Below are 18,724 nucleotides of genomic sequence, written 5' to 3'. Positions count from 1 at the left end.
CTGCTGCAAGGTAAGGAATGATTGGATTTCACAAACCAACAGAGGTGACCTTTATGCACACTAGAGAGGTCACAACCTCTTCGGTATTGCTGTCAGTCTGGATGTCATTTTCTCAAATAAAACTCAAACTGGTTTATATCCAAGCTATGTCAGGCACGCCACTCGGTTCACTGAGAATATGAACTAAATATTGTAAACAATACTGTTTTCTATATTGTGTTGATACCACAGTCACATTGCAACTCATGCCTGATGGATTCGTAAGGTTGTTTGTTTGTTTATTCAATAGTGGGATTTGTCTTTGTCCCGCTCACCCGGCATCTGCTCGCGCATCGGGGCTTGAGCTGTCGCGTCCGGTTGCCGTGGCAACAGCCGGTCTGTACCTGAGGTGGAAACGCTCTCACGTTGGTTGATAAAGCTGTTCTCTCAAGAGTTGAACTCTGACACAATTACTTACGCAACTCCAGCGGCCCTACTAGAGACGTTTAACTTTTTCAAATAACGGTGAGCATGAATGTTCTTTCTAAATGCGCGCGACTTTAACGGAGGTGTAATGTAATGGTCTGTTGGTTAGTAGCACCGCGTGGATGTGCCTGTCTGCAACAGATGGTCGTCGGTGTAACGTGGTCAGATTAGCCTCCTCAGATAAACCCTAGAGCCTGCTACTTCCTCAATGGGAGTAAGACGTCAATAAATGTGTGTTCAGTGGCTCGACAACACGTTTGTATGATCGAAACAATAAAGACTGTATTTGAGTTGACATTTCTCCTCGCGGGCCACATCCCTGCTCCCTTGGGTGTCAACGGAGCGACTACGTGCACTCCATTTGCGTGATGCGAATTCGGTGATGGATAGGTCCATTTGAGAAGACGACATTGACCAAAATCCCACCGTCTACAGTATAAATCGGTAAGTCTACGCACGCGCCTTATCACTCTCGAAAAACAAATTGGATGCACTATACGGGAAGTTTCCGGTTGAGCAAGTTGTGGGATAGTTATGTTGATCTTGTTCTGAGATCAAATAAGGTGAGGCCTGTGTCTCAAGCCTACAGGACATTAACATATTCACGAGGCTATGTTATTTTAGAACACAAGTAAATAATATACGTCGAATCCAGAGAGTGAGAAATAGAGACTAGGCGCTCAATGCCTAAATATTACTATGCACATGTTGTAGTTGTTTCGTACATATTACATTCCTATTACTCCCTGTAGGAAACGATGAAATGCAGAATATCACAGTTTCTAGACTTGATGTCGATAAGAAGGGTTGTGGAATCGTTCAGCACAGCCATTCATTGTTTTTCATTCTGAATCAGATACATCAGGATTTAATATGGTCTCAGAAATAATCTGCAAGATTTACTGACATTGGATTAATTGGATTGATCTGGAAATCAATAGTGAAATGATATAAATGGCTAATAACATCTTATTCTTCATGTTCCACACTGCTCCATGCTCCAGTCCGACCTCTACTGTGAGAATCATAAACAATCTTGGCCACAAATCAAGGGACGGCAGCGTTTATTGCTGAAAAGCTCTTTCGCATATGGCCTGTGACTGAAAACCAGTGATCAGACAATCCATTGATGACACAAATAGTGTTCTGATGTCATGAAACAAGGAATAGTTAACTCATGACTCAATCTATATCTGACCTCCTGTTAGTTTGGCATCAATCACCTGAGATTGACTGGGGACTATTTGACTTGCACAACTCATGAGGCTTAAATATTGTAATCATCTGTTTTAATACTAGGCTGGCTGAACGCAATTAGAATGCCATTTAGGCTGTGTGTTTGGTTGACTGTCAATTAGTTTGTTTGTGCACGTGTGTTTCGCCTACGGTGTGTGTGTGTGTGTGTGTATAAGGGGCCTTCAGGGAGTGTCTGTGTGAGCGTGTATGCGTGCGCTCCTCCACGTGTGTGTAACTGTGTCTGTGCTCCTCCTATGTGTGAGTGTGTCTGCAGGTGTGTGTCTGCAGGTGTGTGTGTGTGTCTGCAGGTGTGTGTGCGTGTGTGTGTCTGCAGGTGTGTGTGTGCGCGCACGCACACGTGTGGGAGTGTGACGGCGCCCTAGGTTTATCCATAGCCCCCCTATTGATCCGCTGCCCTACACGTGTGGGATTGCCATCCTATTATCCGAGCGCAGCAGTGCTTACCCAGACAGCCCATTAGACCGTCTCACTGGACGCTCCGGCCATCCCTTGCTCTCCCACCCCTTCCTCCTGCCTTGTTACCGGAAGGCTCCAGGCCCACGCCTCACACCCTCGCATCATACGTAACACCTCCATCTTCAGCAGACGTGAGTCACACACCCCGGAGATAGCTCTCTACCCGGGTTCTTATTTGACCAGGGCGCTCGATGGCCGTGGGTTTGTTTGTTATCGGACGCTGTGTAAGGATTGTCTTTGTAGCAGCACGGTCTGTGTAAGGATTGTCTTTGTAGCAGCACGGTCTGTGTAAGGATTGTCTTTGTAGCAGCACGGTCTGTGTAAGGATTGTCTTTGTAGCAGCACGGTCTGTGGTTAGGATTGTCTTTGTAGCAGCACGGTCTGTGTAAGGATTGTCTTTGTAGCAGCACGGTCTGTGTAAGGATTGTCTTTGTAGCAGCACGGTCTGTGTAAGGATTGTCTTTGTAGCAGCACGGCCTGTGTAAGGATTGTCTTTGTAGCAGCACGGTCTGTGTAAGGATTGTCTTTGTAGCAGCACGGTCTGTGTAAGGATTGTCTTTGTAGCAGCACGGTCTGTGTAAGGATTGTCTTTGTAGCAGCACGGTCTGTGTAAGGATTGTCTTTGTAGCAGCACGGTCTGTGTAAGGATTGTCTTTGTAGCAGCACGGTCTGTGTAAGGATTGTCTTTGTAGCAGCACGGTCTGTGTAAGGATTGTCTTTGTAGCAGCACGGTCTGTGTAAGGATTGTCTTTGTAGCAGCACGGTCTGTGTAAGGATTGTCTTTGTAGCAGCACGGTCTGTGTAAGGATTGTCTTTGTAGCAGCACGGTCTGTGTAAGGATTGTCTTTGTAGCAGCACGGCCTGTGTAAGGATTGTCTTTGTAGCAGCACGGTCTGTGTAAGGATTGTCTTTGTAGCAGCACGGTCTGTGTAAGGATTGTCTTTGTAGCAGCACGGTCTGTGTAAGGATTGTCTTTGTAGCAGCACGGTCTGTGTAAGGATTGTCTTTGTAGCAGCACGGTCTGTGTAAGGATTGTCTTTGTAGCAGCACGGTCTGTGTAAGGATTGTCTTTGTAGCAGCACGGTCTGTGTAAGGATTGTCTTTGTAGCAGCACGGTCTGTGTAAGGATTGTCTTTGTAGCAGCACGGCCTGTGTAAGGATTGTCTTTGTAGCAGCACGGTCTGTGTAAGGATTGTCTTTGTAGCAGCACGGTCTGTGTAAGGATTGTCTTTGTAGCAGCACGGTCTGTGTAAGGATTGTCTTTGTAGCAGCACGGTCTGTGTAAGGATTGTCTTTGTAGCAGCACGGTCTGTGTAAGGATTGTCTTTGTAGCAGCACGGTCTGTGTAAGGATTGTCTTTGTAGCAGCACGGTCTGTGTAAGGATTGTCTTTGTAGCAGCACGGTCTGTGTAAGGATTGTCTTTGTAGCAGCACGGTCTGTGTAAGGATTGTCTTTGTAGCAGCACGGTCTGTGTAAGGATTGTCTTTGTAGCAGCACGGTCTGTGTAAGGATTGTCTTTGTAGCAGCACGGTCTGTGTAAGGATTGTCTTTGTAGCAGCACGGTCTGTGTAAGGATTGTCTTTGTAGCAGCACGGTCTGTGTAAGGATTGTCTTTGTAGCAGCACGGTCTGTGTAAGGATTGTCTTTGTAGCAGCACGGTCTGTGTAAGGATTGTCTTTGTAGCAGCACGGTCTGTGTAAGGATTGTCTTTGTAGCAGCACGGTCTGTGTAAGGATTCTCTTTGTAGCAGCACGGTCTGTGTAAGGATTGTCTTTGTAGCAGCACGGTCTGTGTAAGGATTGTCTTTGTAGCAGCACGGTCTGTGTAAGGATTGTCTTTGTAGCAGCACGGTCTGTGTAAGGATTGTCTTTGTAGCAGCACGGTCTGTGTAAGGATTGTCTTTGTAGCAGCACGGTCTGTGTAAGGATTGTCTTTGTAGCAGCACGGTCTGTGTAAGGATTGTCTTTGTAGCAGCACGGTCTGTGGTTAGGTGTGATCATACTCAGTGGGTTAGCAGGCCCCTCCAGGCCGTCTGAGGTGATGGGATGCATCGATTAACGCCTAATGGTAAACGCACCAGAGTACTGGGAAGAAATATCCCATGCCGAAGAAGAGGGCCGCGTTGCCCTTCATGGAGATCGGAGACCAGGGTGCACCTCACAGCGATTGTTGTGAGGTTTTTGCACCCGATGTTTCCCGCTTCAGTTGTAAAACGTGCATCGAAGACGCCAACCTGTTTGCTTTGTTGATGAACAAGGTTTGATGCTTCTGCACTTGCTTACGTTAGCAAAACACATTGTGCTTTTTCTTTTAACACCGATTTGGCTGTGATAGGTTTAGGCTAATGAGAAGTACTTTCTATTTCTCTTACCGAAATGACCTTATTAAACTGTCCAGCCCACATCCTAATTATCAAACTGGATGAATACGCAATGAAATATGCTAAAAGGGCCCATTCTGTGATGTGCTAGCTTGTGAGCTCAACACCCTTGTATCACAATACTGTCTACCCACACTTGCAATTGCTGCTTGCTGCAGTACTAATAACCAGACTATTATTCAACCTATATCTTCTGTTTTCATAGTTCCTGCAACACTCTTGTGATGTTGATGTTCACAATCTGGACGTAACGGACATATTTCACATAGGTTGATGTGTGGGCATGTCAGTGGTTGTTGACATGATTGACTGATGAACTGACCAATCAGCCATCATTCTCAACCAATAGGAGCGGTCTGTGGGTGTTGCTCTCCCATACCAAAAGGGATTGATTGAATTCAACACAACTGGTAACCTCTAGTTTATGATTGATGTGACACTTCCCCAGTATACAGTATCCAAATAACAGCAGATGGCCCAAGTTTAGAGAAGTGTAATATCGATGACAGATTAGACTAGCTCACTGGTGTGCTGAAAAGCTTTGTTGAGAATAATTATAAAAGACTGAAGTGGTTGTAGGCCTCACTGTCGTAGCGACATGACCTTAATGCTGTTTTGATGAGTAATATCATGTCGGAGGAGAGACATTTGGGGAATATAGATCAGAGCTCAAGCAAAAATGTTCAGCTATTAAACAACTGCCATTATTTCACATTTCTATAGAAACCACATGGTTTTGCACGAAAATGTAAGACAGGATTCAATGGTTGTTTAGGCAACCAATGAGCAGATTCAGGTTGAATTGGAACCTTTGAAACCTTTCGTATGCTGTTCCCGTGGCGACTACATCTACCAAAACAGAACTTCTCTGGGGCTTGTCGCACTTGACGTTTCACACAATGTTCCCCAATCACATTCTCATCATTTCTGAGGCCTGGATTGAAACGACTTGTATCACTGCGCTTCTGTTCATTACATATCACCATGAAGTTATTCATATCAGTGGTACTGAGCAGATCAAGGAAAAGGGAACGTAGCTTCTCAGGGACAGCTCTGCGCTTCTCTCCTCTCTTTCATGTGGCGGGCGTGGGTTAGGAGAAAGGCCTGAGGGAGGGAGACAGTGCTGTCGGGTGGAGCTCATCGCAGCCTCTGACACTGAGGGATCCTGCTCTGATCTGCCGCTGTCGGTGCCTCTGTGCGCCCCCGCGAAGCGCAGTGTGGTCTGAGGTGTTGGTGGTCAGGAGCAGAACCCCGGAGAACCTCTGGCCCTGCTTGGACGTCACTGGCAGGAGCAGCTCAGCTGGTTCCTGACTCTCTCATGACATATACATGACATGTACATGACTGCTTAACAACATGCTCTTATGGTTCTTTCCCTTTGGCACTTATTTTTTGGTTGTTCACAATGTGTACTTCTTGTTTTGGCTACCCGCAATGCATTGGGGCTATCTTGTTGTTATTATCAGTGACCTATGCACTTTGTAAAGCTCTCTCTTGGAAGTCGCTTTGGATAAAAGCGTCTGCTAAATGAATAAATGGAAATGGAAATATAGATGGGCCTCTCAAAAGGAACACGTCTCAGTGCACCGTGCTGGCGAATTACAGAACCATTCTTGCTTTCAAAATGGCTGTGATTGTCAAAGAGACCCATTTGCAGTCACCCCATTGGAGTAAAGTAATTTGTGTGTTTTCGAATAGACATACTGTATGTGGCTCAGACTGTACCTGACATAAACCCCATGTTGGTTCATATATTCCCAGAAAATGTAATTTGACCATTTCATCCCGTTATTTGGCCTCCGTGTGTACTTAGTCGATGATGGAGCTAGCTCTTTAAATTAAGGTTGCATGTGCAGATAATGTCTCACTTTGTTCACCCTGTTTCTTTTTTCTCTATTTCTAGGAGGCAAACATCCCACATCACCAAGTTCTGCGTCTAGACAGGAGCAATAACAAGGCAGAGGGTTCCCCGGCCGTCCAAAGCTTGGCAAGACAACTCCCCTTGCTACCCAGCTTCTGGCCTTTAGACCTCAATCACAGTCCCTGGACCAACCAGAGGACCATACACGGCCATCAAGCCTCCTTCCCTTCCGTCCCAGCCACCCCTCAGACGACCTCCCCCGCTCTCCCATGACACGGCGGCCCTCCGCTTAGATAAACAATCCGAGCCTGTGTACAAATAGTCTAGCTCAGTGGGTAGAGCGATTGACTGCAGGTCGAGAGAGGTCGCAGGTTCAAATCCATTCCAGCGGCGTGCGTGCCGAATGAGCACACTGTTGACACAACCATGAAGTGCGTATCGCTCCTCCTCGTGGCAACGCTCGTCAGCCGTCTCGCTAACTCGGCCCACAGCCAGGCGCCCTGCAGCCGCCCGGGCCCCCAGGACTGGCATCCCCAGCCGCGGACGGTCCATGTCAAGTGGACGCTCACTGAGAGCCTGTGCTTGGACCCGGCCCAGTGTTGGGCTGTCCAGGACCAGCACGCCTCCAGAACGCCGGCTGACGGCTTCCCCCAGCTGTGCCCTCTGGAGCTGCAGCGCGGAGACACCCTGCTTGTGTCCACCGACGCCACCCTGGAGGCGTACGGCCTCGGCCTCCTCAGCGTGTCCGAGGACGACTTCCGGAGCTGCTCGAGGCCGTCGAAAGGTCAAGCTTTGTTTACCGACAACCTGATCGGGAGGAAGCGGGTTGAAGCGCGGTGGCTTGTCCCCGGCAGTCGTTATTTCGTGGCTCTGCACGAGGGGAACCCTGAGTTGTGCAGGCTGGGGCTGCGGCTCAACGTGACGGTGAAGGAGAACCTGTGTCAGAGCTCGCCCCTGGTGAGGCTGTGCTCGGGGAGCGGCGTGTGTCGGACAGGGCCGGGGGAGGACGCTTACCGCTGCCGATGCCCACTGAACCGCACGGGGCCGTTCTGCGAGACGTTCGACGCCTGTTTGAACAACCCGTGTGTCAACAAGGGGGTGTGTTTGAGCCATGCCTCCACCGACCCAGGGCACCGAGCATATATCTGTTTGTGTCCTCCAAACTTTACGGGTAAGGACAAAACAGACAGCCGTTCGTTTTGCCTCTGCTTTTGCATTCAAATACATTTTCTATTCTTCTTTTTTAAACATTCAGGCCTGATACATTCAATACTTCTTGGTGTTCACATTACACCCCATCAATTACCATGTATGGAAGACGAAAATTGGTCTCATTAAGCTGAAGCTGGCATGACAGACTCCTCATATCAAGATGAGACCACCCCGGTGCTTGCAGATACTTGCTTGTTATTTATTTATCGTAATTACAATTTCTCATCTTGCTTAGTGTAATCGTTATTATAGAACAGATATCCCCAAGGGCTGTTAGCAAGCAACATACCTCAGGATCCTGTTTTGGAGCTATAATCACAGTAATTATATCTCAAACACCTGAGTGCATCCTTAGTGCCATCCTGCCTCAGCGCAGTGGCCCCTCCCTTCACACAACAGAGATTCCTGTTCCGGTCTGCCTGTGCTTCCAGATGCGAGTGTTGCATCGCAGCTAGATTTGTCCCTCACTGTAGACTGTATGTTCCCGCAGGGGTTAACTGTTCTGAAGTGATTGGCCTGGAGACCTGCAACAGGGTTTGCCAAAATGGAACCTGCCTCAATGTGTCCTCCAATACCTTCAGATGTGCATGCAACTCTGGGTACTCTGGTAAGTACTGTGACTCCCGGCATGGGGACAACATCATGTATATATGTATATCCATTGCAGGTTACTCATTGGTCCGGCAAAAAAAAGGCAATTATTACAGCTAGCCGCTCTGCAAGAATCATTCAAATACGGAACCTGTAGGCAATGTTGCTGAGTTCAAAACAAGCTAGCATGTTGTTGGATTGCTCGTGCTAAAAAGCCTGCCCTGTTATCTTCCCTCCAGCACAGTGTTTCAGTTGCCACTCGCTCACCTGCTGTGTGTGCAAATGAGCGTGGGCTGGAACTTGTTACCATCAAATTCTGCCAGCTCCATAGTTTTCATCAGACGACCCTTCCTGCAGTCTTAACGTTTTCCGAGGCCGTAGTCCCGTTACATGCAAGTAAAGCTAAAGTACCCACACAACCTCACCTGCATAGACATCTCTGGGAGCCGAAGGGATTGAATTTCACGACGGCATTATTAGCGCTTTATTCCACCTGCCGCTAGATGTGCACCGAGCGAAGCAGGTTGCGTGGCGTGTCGCTGCTCCCTGATTGAGAGTGCGGCGGCGGCTGCAGGGCAGCTGCAGGGCAGCTGCAGGGCAGCGCGGCCTTGTAAGGCCACGCGTGGGCCCAGAGGCAGCATGCTCCTTTATGAGTAGTGGCTGCGCCGTAGCCTTTAGCTGGATAATGAGTCTCATTTGCTCCAGTAAAAAGTACAGTTAGGTTAATGGGTGTCACAAACAGATGGGTTAGTTGTACAGAGTACGGACTGGCCTGGATAGCGGTGTCTGGGAGCTGCGATTATGATGGACCTGCTGCTGTGAAAACTCCAGGTGGCCTTCGGTCTTGATTCATTGTTTTGTTTTCGGTTGCCATTTGTCCAAGCTAGCCGTGTTGAAATGTCGGAGCTTTTCCTGCACATCCCTGCCCAGACCTTCCACTGATTGTCTGCCTGCCTCCCACTCAAGGTTAGCGACTCTCTCAGACATACTTTCCTCAGCACTGTGGGCCAATTAGAAAAAAAAGTGTCTGTGATTTTCTATTTTTGGCAATAACATGCCTCGGAAATAGATTATTTTTATTTTCTTTAAAATGTCAAATGAAAGGAGATTGGTTTTGGTTGAAATGTTGGTACAGTAGATATCTGCTCTTGTCCACAGTCGAGTGGGAATCTCTGGTCAGTCAGGAAACTTATACTGATGCCATATATAACGATAATGTGTTAACCTGGCTGACACATTTATCCAAACATGGGATTCAAACCTGCAGACTCCTCCTCTGCAGTGATCTGCTCTGCCGTGTGTTCAAGCGTCCGCGCCGTTCTCAGCCACCTGGTAGAAGGACTCCTTTCCTCCTCAGTGGAGGTTGAGAAATCACCATTTGAATGCGAACAGATTCATTTCATTGTGTTATAGCGGTCAAGCGTTTAACTATTGAATCATCTTGTCAGATCAGATTTCAGATAAAGAAGGGTGCAAGAAAAGAGGGTTGTTTAGAGCTAGCAAACATTGGATTCACCGTTGCCACTGGGTGGTTAGTTGGCCATCGCGCTCGCTTAATTGTTTGCTCTCGTCCTGATCAGAGATTAGAACAGTATCTAACAAAGGAAGAAAAGAGATATGATAACGATATCTGTTCAGATTACAAAGACTTGTCCTGCTGGTTCCTTCTCTTTCTCAGTCTGTTTCTTTGCTGCCTGTGTCCTTCCTTCCTTCCTTCCTTCCTTCCTTCCTTCCTTCCTTCCTTCCTTCCTTCCTTCCTTCCTTCCTTCCTTCCTTCCTTCCTTCCTTCCTTCCTTCCTTCCTTCCTTCCTTCCTTCCTTCCTTCCTTCCTCCCTCCCTCCCTCCCTCCCTCCCTCCCTCCCTCCCTCCCTCCCTCCCTCCCTCCCTCCCTCCCTCCCTCCCTCCCTCTCCTGGTTCCTGGGAGTTCTTCCTGGTTGGTGAGGCTGTGCAGGTTCCTCCAGCTCAGCTTCCTCCAGCTCAGCTTCCTCCAGCTCAGCTTCCTCCAGCTCAGCTTCCTCCAGCTCAGCAGCACTGCTGTCTCCTCATTAATCACAGGAGTTAGGAGCAGCCGTGGCACCAGCTGACCTCGTGGGCCCAGCCTCTGCAAGCAGAATAATGAGCCCAACTCACGGGACTTTTCAAATGAGATTTTCCCTTTGATTCAGCTCTCCCGTGTAGTGTCTCTGGGGTATTTATTGCAAAGGTATTATCGCCTTTATAGGGCACAGCCCTTCTGGGACAACATGTTAATTGTTTTGTAATTCACTTTACCCTTTGTGCTAATGGTGACTTTCTTTTAGTTTGGAAATAATTTGCTACAATGCTGGCTTCACTGAAGCTTGCAATGACCCCAGCTTTTTCCCCCTCATATCACATAACTAAACCTATACATGATATACTAGCCCTACACTATACCTGCAATACACCAAAACCAGTACTATACCTATACTAAAGCTATGCGTACACTAAATACAGAGTTTGCTACCTTTCCTGTCCCATCATGGTGCAGGGGGCTCCCATCATGGTGCAGGGGGCTCCCATCATGGTGCAGGGGGCTCCCATCATGGTGCAGGGTGCTCCCATCATGGTGCAGGGGGCTCCCATCATGGTGCAGGGGGCTCCCATCATGGTGCAGGGTGCTCCCATCATGGTGCAGGGGGCTCCCATCATGGTGCAGGGGGCTCCCATCATGGTGCAGGGGGCTCCCATCATGGTGCAGGGGGCTCCCATCATGGTGCAGGGGGCTCCCATCATGGTGCAGGGGGCTCCCATCATGGTGCAGGGGGCTCCCATCATGGTGCAGGGGGCTCCCATCATGGTGCAGGGTGCTCCCATCATGGTGCAGGGGGCTCCCATCATGGTGCAGGGGGCTCCCATCATGGTGCAGGGGGCTCCCATCATGGTGCAGGGGGCTCCCATCATGGTGCAGGGTGCTCCCATCATGGTGCAGGGGGCTCCCATCATGGTGCAGGGGGCTCCCATCATGGTGCAGGGGGCTCCCATCATGGTGCAGGGGGCTCCTGCTCTTTCTTTGTCTCTTCCCAGGCGTTCACACGGGCACCTGAGAAGGTGCAACCGCTAACTTCTCCGGAAACAAACCGCTACCAAACGGTTGTCCATTCCAAAAAACGTCAAAGTCTCGAACAAAATCGAAGTGATACATTGCATGGCCGTTAACCTAACTGAATATTTCTGCTGCGTCTGCAGAAGACAAATAAGGAAGTTAGTCTGGATGTATGTAGGCTTGAATTAAACAGTTTTTCACAGCAGAGAAGGTTTGTTCTACCCGTATCGTATTTCAGAGGTAACACAGTACTGGAGGTTGTTGTTGGAATATATTAATAGTATTCAGTTGCTTGAGGAACTTGGTCCACTGCGGCTCGCCAAAGTGAATTAATACAGAGGGCCAGGTGTACCTAAAGGGTTACCATTTCTTAGTTTTACTTTGAGGCTTTAGTTGGCAACCAACTATGCAAACCACATTTCCTGTGGCAAATGCAAACAGCAGCAAGCCCAGAAGGTGTACACTGGAAGACTGATCTCCATGGGGACTTACTGACAGTCTGGTGGAGTCAGGGGAGCAGGGGAGGCTGGGGAGAAGGGAGGCTGGGGAGAAGGGAGGCTGGGGAGAAGGGAGGCTGGGGAGGGGGGAGGCTGGGGAGGGGGGAGGCTGGATGGGGAGGAGTGGGGAGGGGGGAGGGGAGGCTGGGGAGCAGGGGAGGCTGGGGAGCAGGGGAGGCTGGGGAGAAGGGAGGCTGGGGAGAAGGGAGGCTGGGGAGAAGGGAGGCTGGGGAGCAGGGGAGGCTGGGGAGCAGGGGAGGCTGGGGAGAAGGGAGGCTGGGGAGCAGGGGAGGCTGGGGAGCAGGGGAGGCTGGGGAGCAGGGGAGGCTGGGGAGAAGGGAGGCTGGGGAGCAGGGGAGGCTGGGGAGCAGGGGAGGCTGGGGAGAAGGGAGGCTGGGGAGAGGGGAGGCTGGGGAGAAGGGAGGCTGGGGAGAAGGGAGGCTGGGGAGGGGGGAGGAGTGGGGAGAGGGGAGGCTGGGGAGAAGGGAGGCTGGGGAGAAGGGAGGCTGGGGGGGGAGGCTGGGGAGAAGGGAGGCTGGGGAGAAGGGAGGCTGGATGGGGAGGAGTGGGGAGAGGGGAGGGGAGGGGAGGGGAGGGGAGGGGAGGGGAGGGGAGGGGAGGGGAGGGGAGGGGGGAGGGTGGTGAGAGGGGAGGGGAAGGGGGAGGGTGGTGAGAGGAGAGGGGAGGCTGAGGAGAGGGGAGGGGAGGGGGGAGGGTGGTGAGAGGGGAGGGGAGGGGAGGGGGGAGGGTGGTGAGAGGGGAGGGGAAGGGGGAGGGTGGTGAGAGGAGAGGGGAGGCTGAGGAGAGGGGAGGGGAGGGGGGAGGGTGGTGAGAGGGGAGGGAAGGCTGGGGAGAGGGGAGGGGAGGGGAGGGGAGGGGAGGGGAGGGGAGGGGAGGGGAGGGGAGGGGAGGGGAGGGGAGGGGAGGGGAGGGGAGGGGAGGGGAGGGGAGGGGAGGGGAGGGGAGGGGGTGGTGAGAGGGGAGGGGAGGGGGGAGGAGTGGGGAGAAGGGAGGGGTGGGAAGGGGAGGAGTGTGGAGAGGGGAGGGGAGGGGGGGGTAGGGTGGTAAGAGGGGAGGTTGAGGAGGGGGGAGGGTGGGTGGGGAGGAGTGGGGAGATGGAGGTTGGGGAGAGCCTGTCAGGGAGGGTGGTGAGAGGGGAGGGGAAGGGGGAGGGTGGTGAGAGGAGAGGGGAGGCTGAGGAGAGGGGAGGGGAGGGGGGAGGGTGGTGAGAGGGGAGGGGAGGGGAGGGGGGAGGGTGGTGAGAGGGGAGGGGAAGGGGGAGGGTGGTGAGAGGAGAGGGGAGGCTGAGGAGAGGGGAGGGGAGGGGGGAGGGTGGTGAGAGGGGAGGGAAGGCTGGGGAGAGGGGAGGGGAGGGGAGGGGAGGGGAGGGGAGGGGGGAGGGTGGTGAGAGGGGAGGGGAGGGGGGAGGAGTGGGGAGAAGGGAGGGGTGGGAAGGGGAGGAGTGTGGAGAGGGGAGGGGAGGGGGGGGGTAGGGTGGTAAGAGGGGAGGTTGAGGAGGGGGGAGGGTGGGTGGGGAGGAGTGGGGAGATGGAGGTTGGGGAGAGCCTGTCAGGGGGATTAGCATACAGAAAAATATTGTAAGAAGGAGTCACTAGAAAGATAAATGAGTTAGCACCTGCCGAAGAACACAAAAATGAAAAGGCTCGCCGGGGAATAAAATCAAATTCCGTTCACCTTGAACCCAGCAGTAGTTGTATTATTCAGTCTAATTTCATCCGCATTGAAAACCAATGTCATCATGGATTTTGACATTTGTACTTGGTCTTGTGCCCGGTGCTGGTACTTTACATCTCAGTCGTGCTGCTCTCCCGCCTCAAGTCACAGTGCCTCTGCTTTCCACGTTTCCACAAAGTATGTTTCAAAACTTCCTCAGGGGCTCTGTACTGGCTGCCTGGCTCCAAACTCTGCCAGCGTCGTCCAAACTTGCACTTCCCCGTATCGGGGACATGAGGCACAGAGGTGCGGTGCTCTGCACCAGGGGCCAGCGCGTTTGGATGCCACTCACCCAGATGTTCCTGGTCTCCAGTACGCTGTTAGGAGTCCTGTTTGATATAGGAGATGATCTGGCAGTCTGACACTCTATTTCTTAATCTTTGACTGAATAATGTATTAAGTAACTTGTTGTGTTTGTTCTGTGTCTCCCTAGGCAGACAGGAAGCTATGATAAATGGACCAAATAGAAGAATTGTGATAGTTTATCAGCCTTAAATCTAAATATAGGGGGAGATACATGGCTTTGATATGGACGTGCTGCATTTGACAGACGCCTTAACACAATAGTTAATCATTCATACCCAGAGAAACCTTCCCTGATGATAATCACTGTTCCCTGTTTCGTTTGATATCACCGTGGCGTTCCGACCGAGGCGATGACAGAAATGGTCCAGGCACTCTGAGAATACCACACAAGTTTGATTGGAAGGACTCACATGCTCCTGCTTGACGTCTCGTGCTAGAACACTGTGCGGCTGCATCATTAGGAAGCCAATAAGACAGAGGCAAGCCTAGAAACGGGAGAATGCTCAGGAGAGACAGTGTGTGTGTGTGTGTTATTTGTGTGTGTTGTCTATGTGTGTGTGTGTGTGTGCGTGCGCTCCTACGGTGCTTTCATGACATAGTTCTGCACAGCTTTTATGTTATTTCTACATAAAAGAATGAACAATTCCTGAACAGCATGTTGTGCGAGCAGTGGTGATAGGGAGCTGTGTTGCTGATTGAAGAACTGGTGAAAGACTCCTGTGGAGATGTGATTTCAAAGGATATAACAAGAAATTATGAAAATAACTTATTGGTAATAAACGGAATTAACCTGTCAAAATACTAAGGATGCCCTCTGTGACTATAGAAGCTGTTATGTGGAATTGTATTTCATCCTTTTTTGTGGTTCTTTGTTATGAAAATGAAAGTGTTTATGCACGAGTCTTTAGATTATGAAGATGATTTACCCAGACATCTCTGTAATCGTCTTGTCAGTGTCTCAGTTTATCAAGCTGCTGTATGAAAACCGCCTGTGAGCTGGAATGTTCCGCAGTAAGATGTGCCGTCGTTAAGGATGCGGCTCGGCAACAGACCCTTCGTCCTCTTGTCCCCCTGCAGGTCCCCCTTGTGAGAAGATGCGGCAGTGCCACCCGGACCCGTGCAGGAACGGAGGCCGATGCACAGAGAGCGCCGGAGGGTTCTCCTGTCTCTGTCCGGAGGGCTTCACGGGCCTGGACTGTGACAGCCCGCTCCACGACCCCTGCCTGACCTACGGATGTCCGTCTGAGAGGACGTGCTCAGTGGGGGAGCATGTGAGGACTTCAGCCTCCCTGTCATGAACCCTCGAAGGGGGGGACATGGGGGGGGGGGGGGACATGGGGGGGAGGACATGGGGGGGGGGACATGGGGGGGGGGGACATGGGGGGGGGGGGGGGGACATGGGGGGGGGGGGGGACATGGGGGGGGGGGACATGGGGGGGGGGGGGGGAGATTAATCGGAAATGTCACCTGTAAATTAATATGCTTGTCTCTGAAGCAGATCAAGTGGTGTCATTTGGAAGGTTGCAACAACAATTAATATATCTGCCTGCAAGGGGTGTGCATGAAGACTGCAAGGTGTTTGTTAGCCATTTTGATTGGACTTGACCCGAATGAACAAATGCATATTTAGTCACCGTTGGAGATGAAATGGCTATATTTCAGAAGTAAGGTTTTATTTCATGCCTTTCACCACAAATGGTGTAGCCATTCATTAGTATATTTTTTTTACAGAATTCTGTGGCAAGAGCTCCTCTATTATGGAAAAGGGGTTAGAGGATATAAAACTTCTCCAGTAACATGCTACAGTAACATGCTACACTAACATGCTACAGCAAAATAGCTCCAGTGACATGCTAAAGTAACATGCTGCAGTAACATGCTACACTAACATGCTACAGCAAAATAGCTCCAGTGACATGCTAAAGTATCATGCTCCAGTAACATGCTCCAGTAACATGCTCCAGTAAAACAGCTACAGTTACATGCTACAGTAAAACAGCTCCAGTAACATGCTCCAGTAACATGCCTTACTTGACCTTTCTCTTCTCTATTGTGAGAGGTGTCACATTGGATTTTTCCCTAACTGCGCGTTATGGAAAGCTTTAGCCCCCCCCCCCCCCCCCCCCCCACACCTGGGAGCAGGCGGGGCCACATGCTTTATAGCACACATACATCAAACTGCTCTGTTTCACATTGATCCCAGTGCCGACCGTGCCGTCACTGCACTCATCAGTATGAAAATGAACTCATCGTTCATGTCCAGAGTGGATCTGATCCCCGGGACTCCTCAAACCTCTGTGTGCACTGAGCAGGAGCCCTGCCAGTCTCCTCTGGGGAGGCTGGGGTTAGACCTGGTGTCATCCTCAACAACAGGGAGGGTGAAGGGATCCAGACCCAGCCTGTGTTCGGTGATCTCAGGGCCGTCTGAAACGTCTTGGGCTAAATGTGTCCCTCTGAGACAGAATCCAAGCCTGTGTGTGTGTGTGCGCGTGCGTGCATGTGTGTCACGCCCGTTTGCGTCCGCTGACGCCGGGTGCGTTTGTTTCGCCTCTGGATGCAGGGCCCGGGCTGTGTCTGCCCCGACGGGACGTCCGGGGCGCAGTGCAGGAGGCTGCGTGGCCCCTGCAGCCTGTCTCCGTGTCTCAACAACGGCAGCTGTGTTGCCCTGGGAGACGAGTACGCCTGCAGGTGAGACCCCCCCTCCTCCATACACACACACACACACATACACACAGATGCCCCCCTGTGCAGCTGGGCCAGATCTGACTACATGATGATAGGGAGGAGAAGTGTCTCCTTTGATAGTGGACTGAAATGAAATATTGTTTGTCACACTGTAATTTCGAGTGGAAAAAGGCTGGTATTTTCTAACCCGAACCATCATTCTGGACTCCCCCTGAAGGAATGCAATATTGGCTCAACTTGTCCTCGTTCCTTTTTCAGATGAGCTGAAAGGTTTGTTAACAGTGTGCTGGGCAGGGTTTTCTCTAATGAATGCATTTTCCAGCCAGGTATTTGTTGTGTGTGTGTGTGTGCTGTAGCTAATGCTTCACGAGGAAAACCACAGGTCAGTGACTGCTTGGTTGAATACATCTCAGCCAATATAACCAAGCAATGAATACGTCGTTTAATTATGGCGGTCAGACTGAGGCTATAAGTATCTGTGCGTGGAGGGAAACACCCACTGACCATGACAGACCATGGCGTAGTGACATCACTCCTCACTGACATGACTCCTCGTTGAAATCCCTCCCTTATAGTCCGTGAGGAGAACCAGGCTGCTCTCTTTCACTCACTGAAAGAGAATTCTTGTAAACATTTAGCGAGGTACAGTTGGGTACAGCGCTACACACTCGTTACATACACGTTGCTGCTTCCTATGCTGCTAGGGGCCTTTTCACAACTCACTGACTCTGGGGTTGCAGCAAAAAAAGAAATATATACATATGAGGTGGGTCCAGCGCAACGTGTACGTAACAAGTGTGTTGCGCTGTACTCAACTCATATATATATATTTCTTTTTTCGCTGCAACCCCAGAGCCAGTGGGTCGTGAAAAGGCCCCTAGCAGCATAGACAGCCCGGGGGCTGTCTGTCCGACAGCAGACCCTCCAGGACCCTGGTGGAGACACAGCTGCAGCCTGGCAGCTGATGGGGGAAGTCAGGTAGCGCAGGCAGGGCTCCCACACCCCTGGTGTCAGCAGGCCCTGGAACAGGCAGCAGGGAGGGAGCGTGTGCTAGCATGTTCTGAAGCGTCGGGACGGAACCATCCGGATGGAGGAAGAATATTTACAGATCGAGTTTTGACACTTTTGGAAGCAACTGTTTTTTTTTGTCATTTCAGTGGTGTAAACCACTTGCCGTGCTTAGCGTAGCCCATAGCCCTGTTCCTGCTGAGGGTCTCTGTTTCAAAGTCGTGTCCGACTCACCAGGGTTACACTCGGTGGTCGCCGCAATAAATATGAATATATATGTATATTATCCACGTCTATTTCCTCCTAGTGCAAGCCCCCCTGTCTGTCCCTCAGGACGATGGGTAGTGTGATCTGGGACTGTGTTGAAGGTGAATTGATGATGACGTGTTCTTCCTGCAGATGTCTTCCGGGGTTTTCCGGGACGAGCTGTGAGGCTGTAATTGACTTCTGCGGCCTGCTCAGTATCAACTGTCTGCACGAAGGAGTGTGTCTCAGTGTAATTGGCGGGTATAATGTAAGTAATTGAATCTGTACGATCTAATGAAATACTCAAACAGCAGCGCACACACACACTCACTGAGGCCCACCACCCAAACAGGAAGTGTGTGTGTGTGTGTGTGTGTGGTGGTTACATCGTTAACAAGAAGGATGGACACTGAAGGGGACGTGAGGAGATTGTTGGGTCGGTAATGGAGACTTGGCTGAGCCTGACGGTCACATCCACAGGAGGCTTTAGAAACCCTCGTGTTGTCCGAGTATTTGTTTCGTATGTTTTTACTGACAAAAGCCGCAGGATAAATGCTATTCCACAGTTATGAGACCGTTTTCCCTGTCTTTAATAACAAGATATATCTCGACGTCTGATAAAGCAGCACAGTGCCAGGGACAGCTGATAGGTCCATCAGGTCATTTATTTCACATTTACACCGAATCTGATTCTCATCTGGCATATCTATATTCCAGAACATGATTTATGGGGAGATGTGCAGCATTTTGATTTTACTTCTCAATTTCAATATCATTTTGCTGTCAGTTATTGTCATTTGAACGTTGTGACTGATGTGTCCAGGAGTCAGACTTATTGGATTGTTCAGAAGAACAGTGTGAATCATCTCCACATGCAGGAGCCTGTTCTGCTGATTAAAACCAGCTGAAACTGACTGGTGTCATAGTGAAAAAAACACTTCATTTATTGAGTGAGGATCCA

At 50.5% G+C, this 18,724-nt stretch overlaps 1 protein-coding gene across 1 annotated transcript in view; it reads left to right on the top strand.

The window, feature by feature from the left end:
* Positions 1 to 436: 436 nt before the first annotated feature.
* Positions 437 to 18,724, top strand: part of eys (EGF-like photoreceptor maintenance factor) — a 176,523-nt gene continuing 158,235 nt past the window's right edge. Inside the window, exons 1-6 of the mRNA XM_084667205.1 lie at positions 437 to 909; positions 6,463 to 7,591; positions 8,123 to 8,239; positions 14,902 to 15,095; positions 16,385 to 16,512; positions 17,917 to 18,031. Coding sequence (XP_084523331.1) covers positions 6,847 to 7,591; positions 8,123 to 8,239; positions 14,902 to 15,095; positions 16,385 to 16,512; positions 17,917 to 18,031 — 1,299 coding nt within the window. The 5' untranslated portion in view covers positions 437 to 909; positions 6,463 to 6,846. The remainder of the gene's footprint in view (positions 910 to 6,462; positions 7,592 to 8,122; positions 8,240 to 14,901; positions 15,096 to 16,384; positions 16,513 to 17,916; positions 18,032 to 18,724) is intronic.

This window comes from Hypomesus nipponensis, chromosome 11, assembly GCF_054491055.1.
Source record: "Hypomesus nipponensis isolate SF chromosome 11, ASM5449105v1, whole genome shotgun sequence".
Lineage (NCBI taxonomy): Eukaryota > Metazoa > Chordata > Actinopteri > Osmeriformes > Osmeridae > Hypomesus > Hypomesus nipponensis.
The sequence above is the reverse complement of the archived record's forward strand: the minus strand, read 5'-3'. Positions and strand labels throughout refer to the sequence as shown.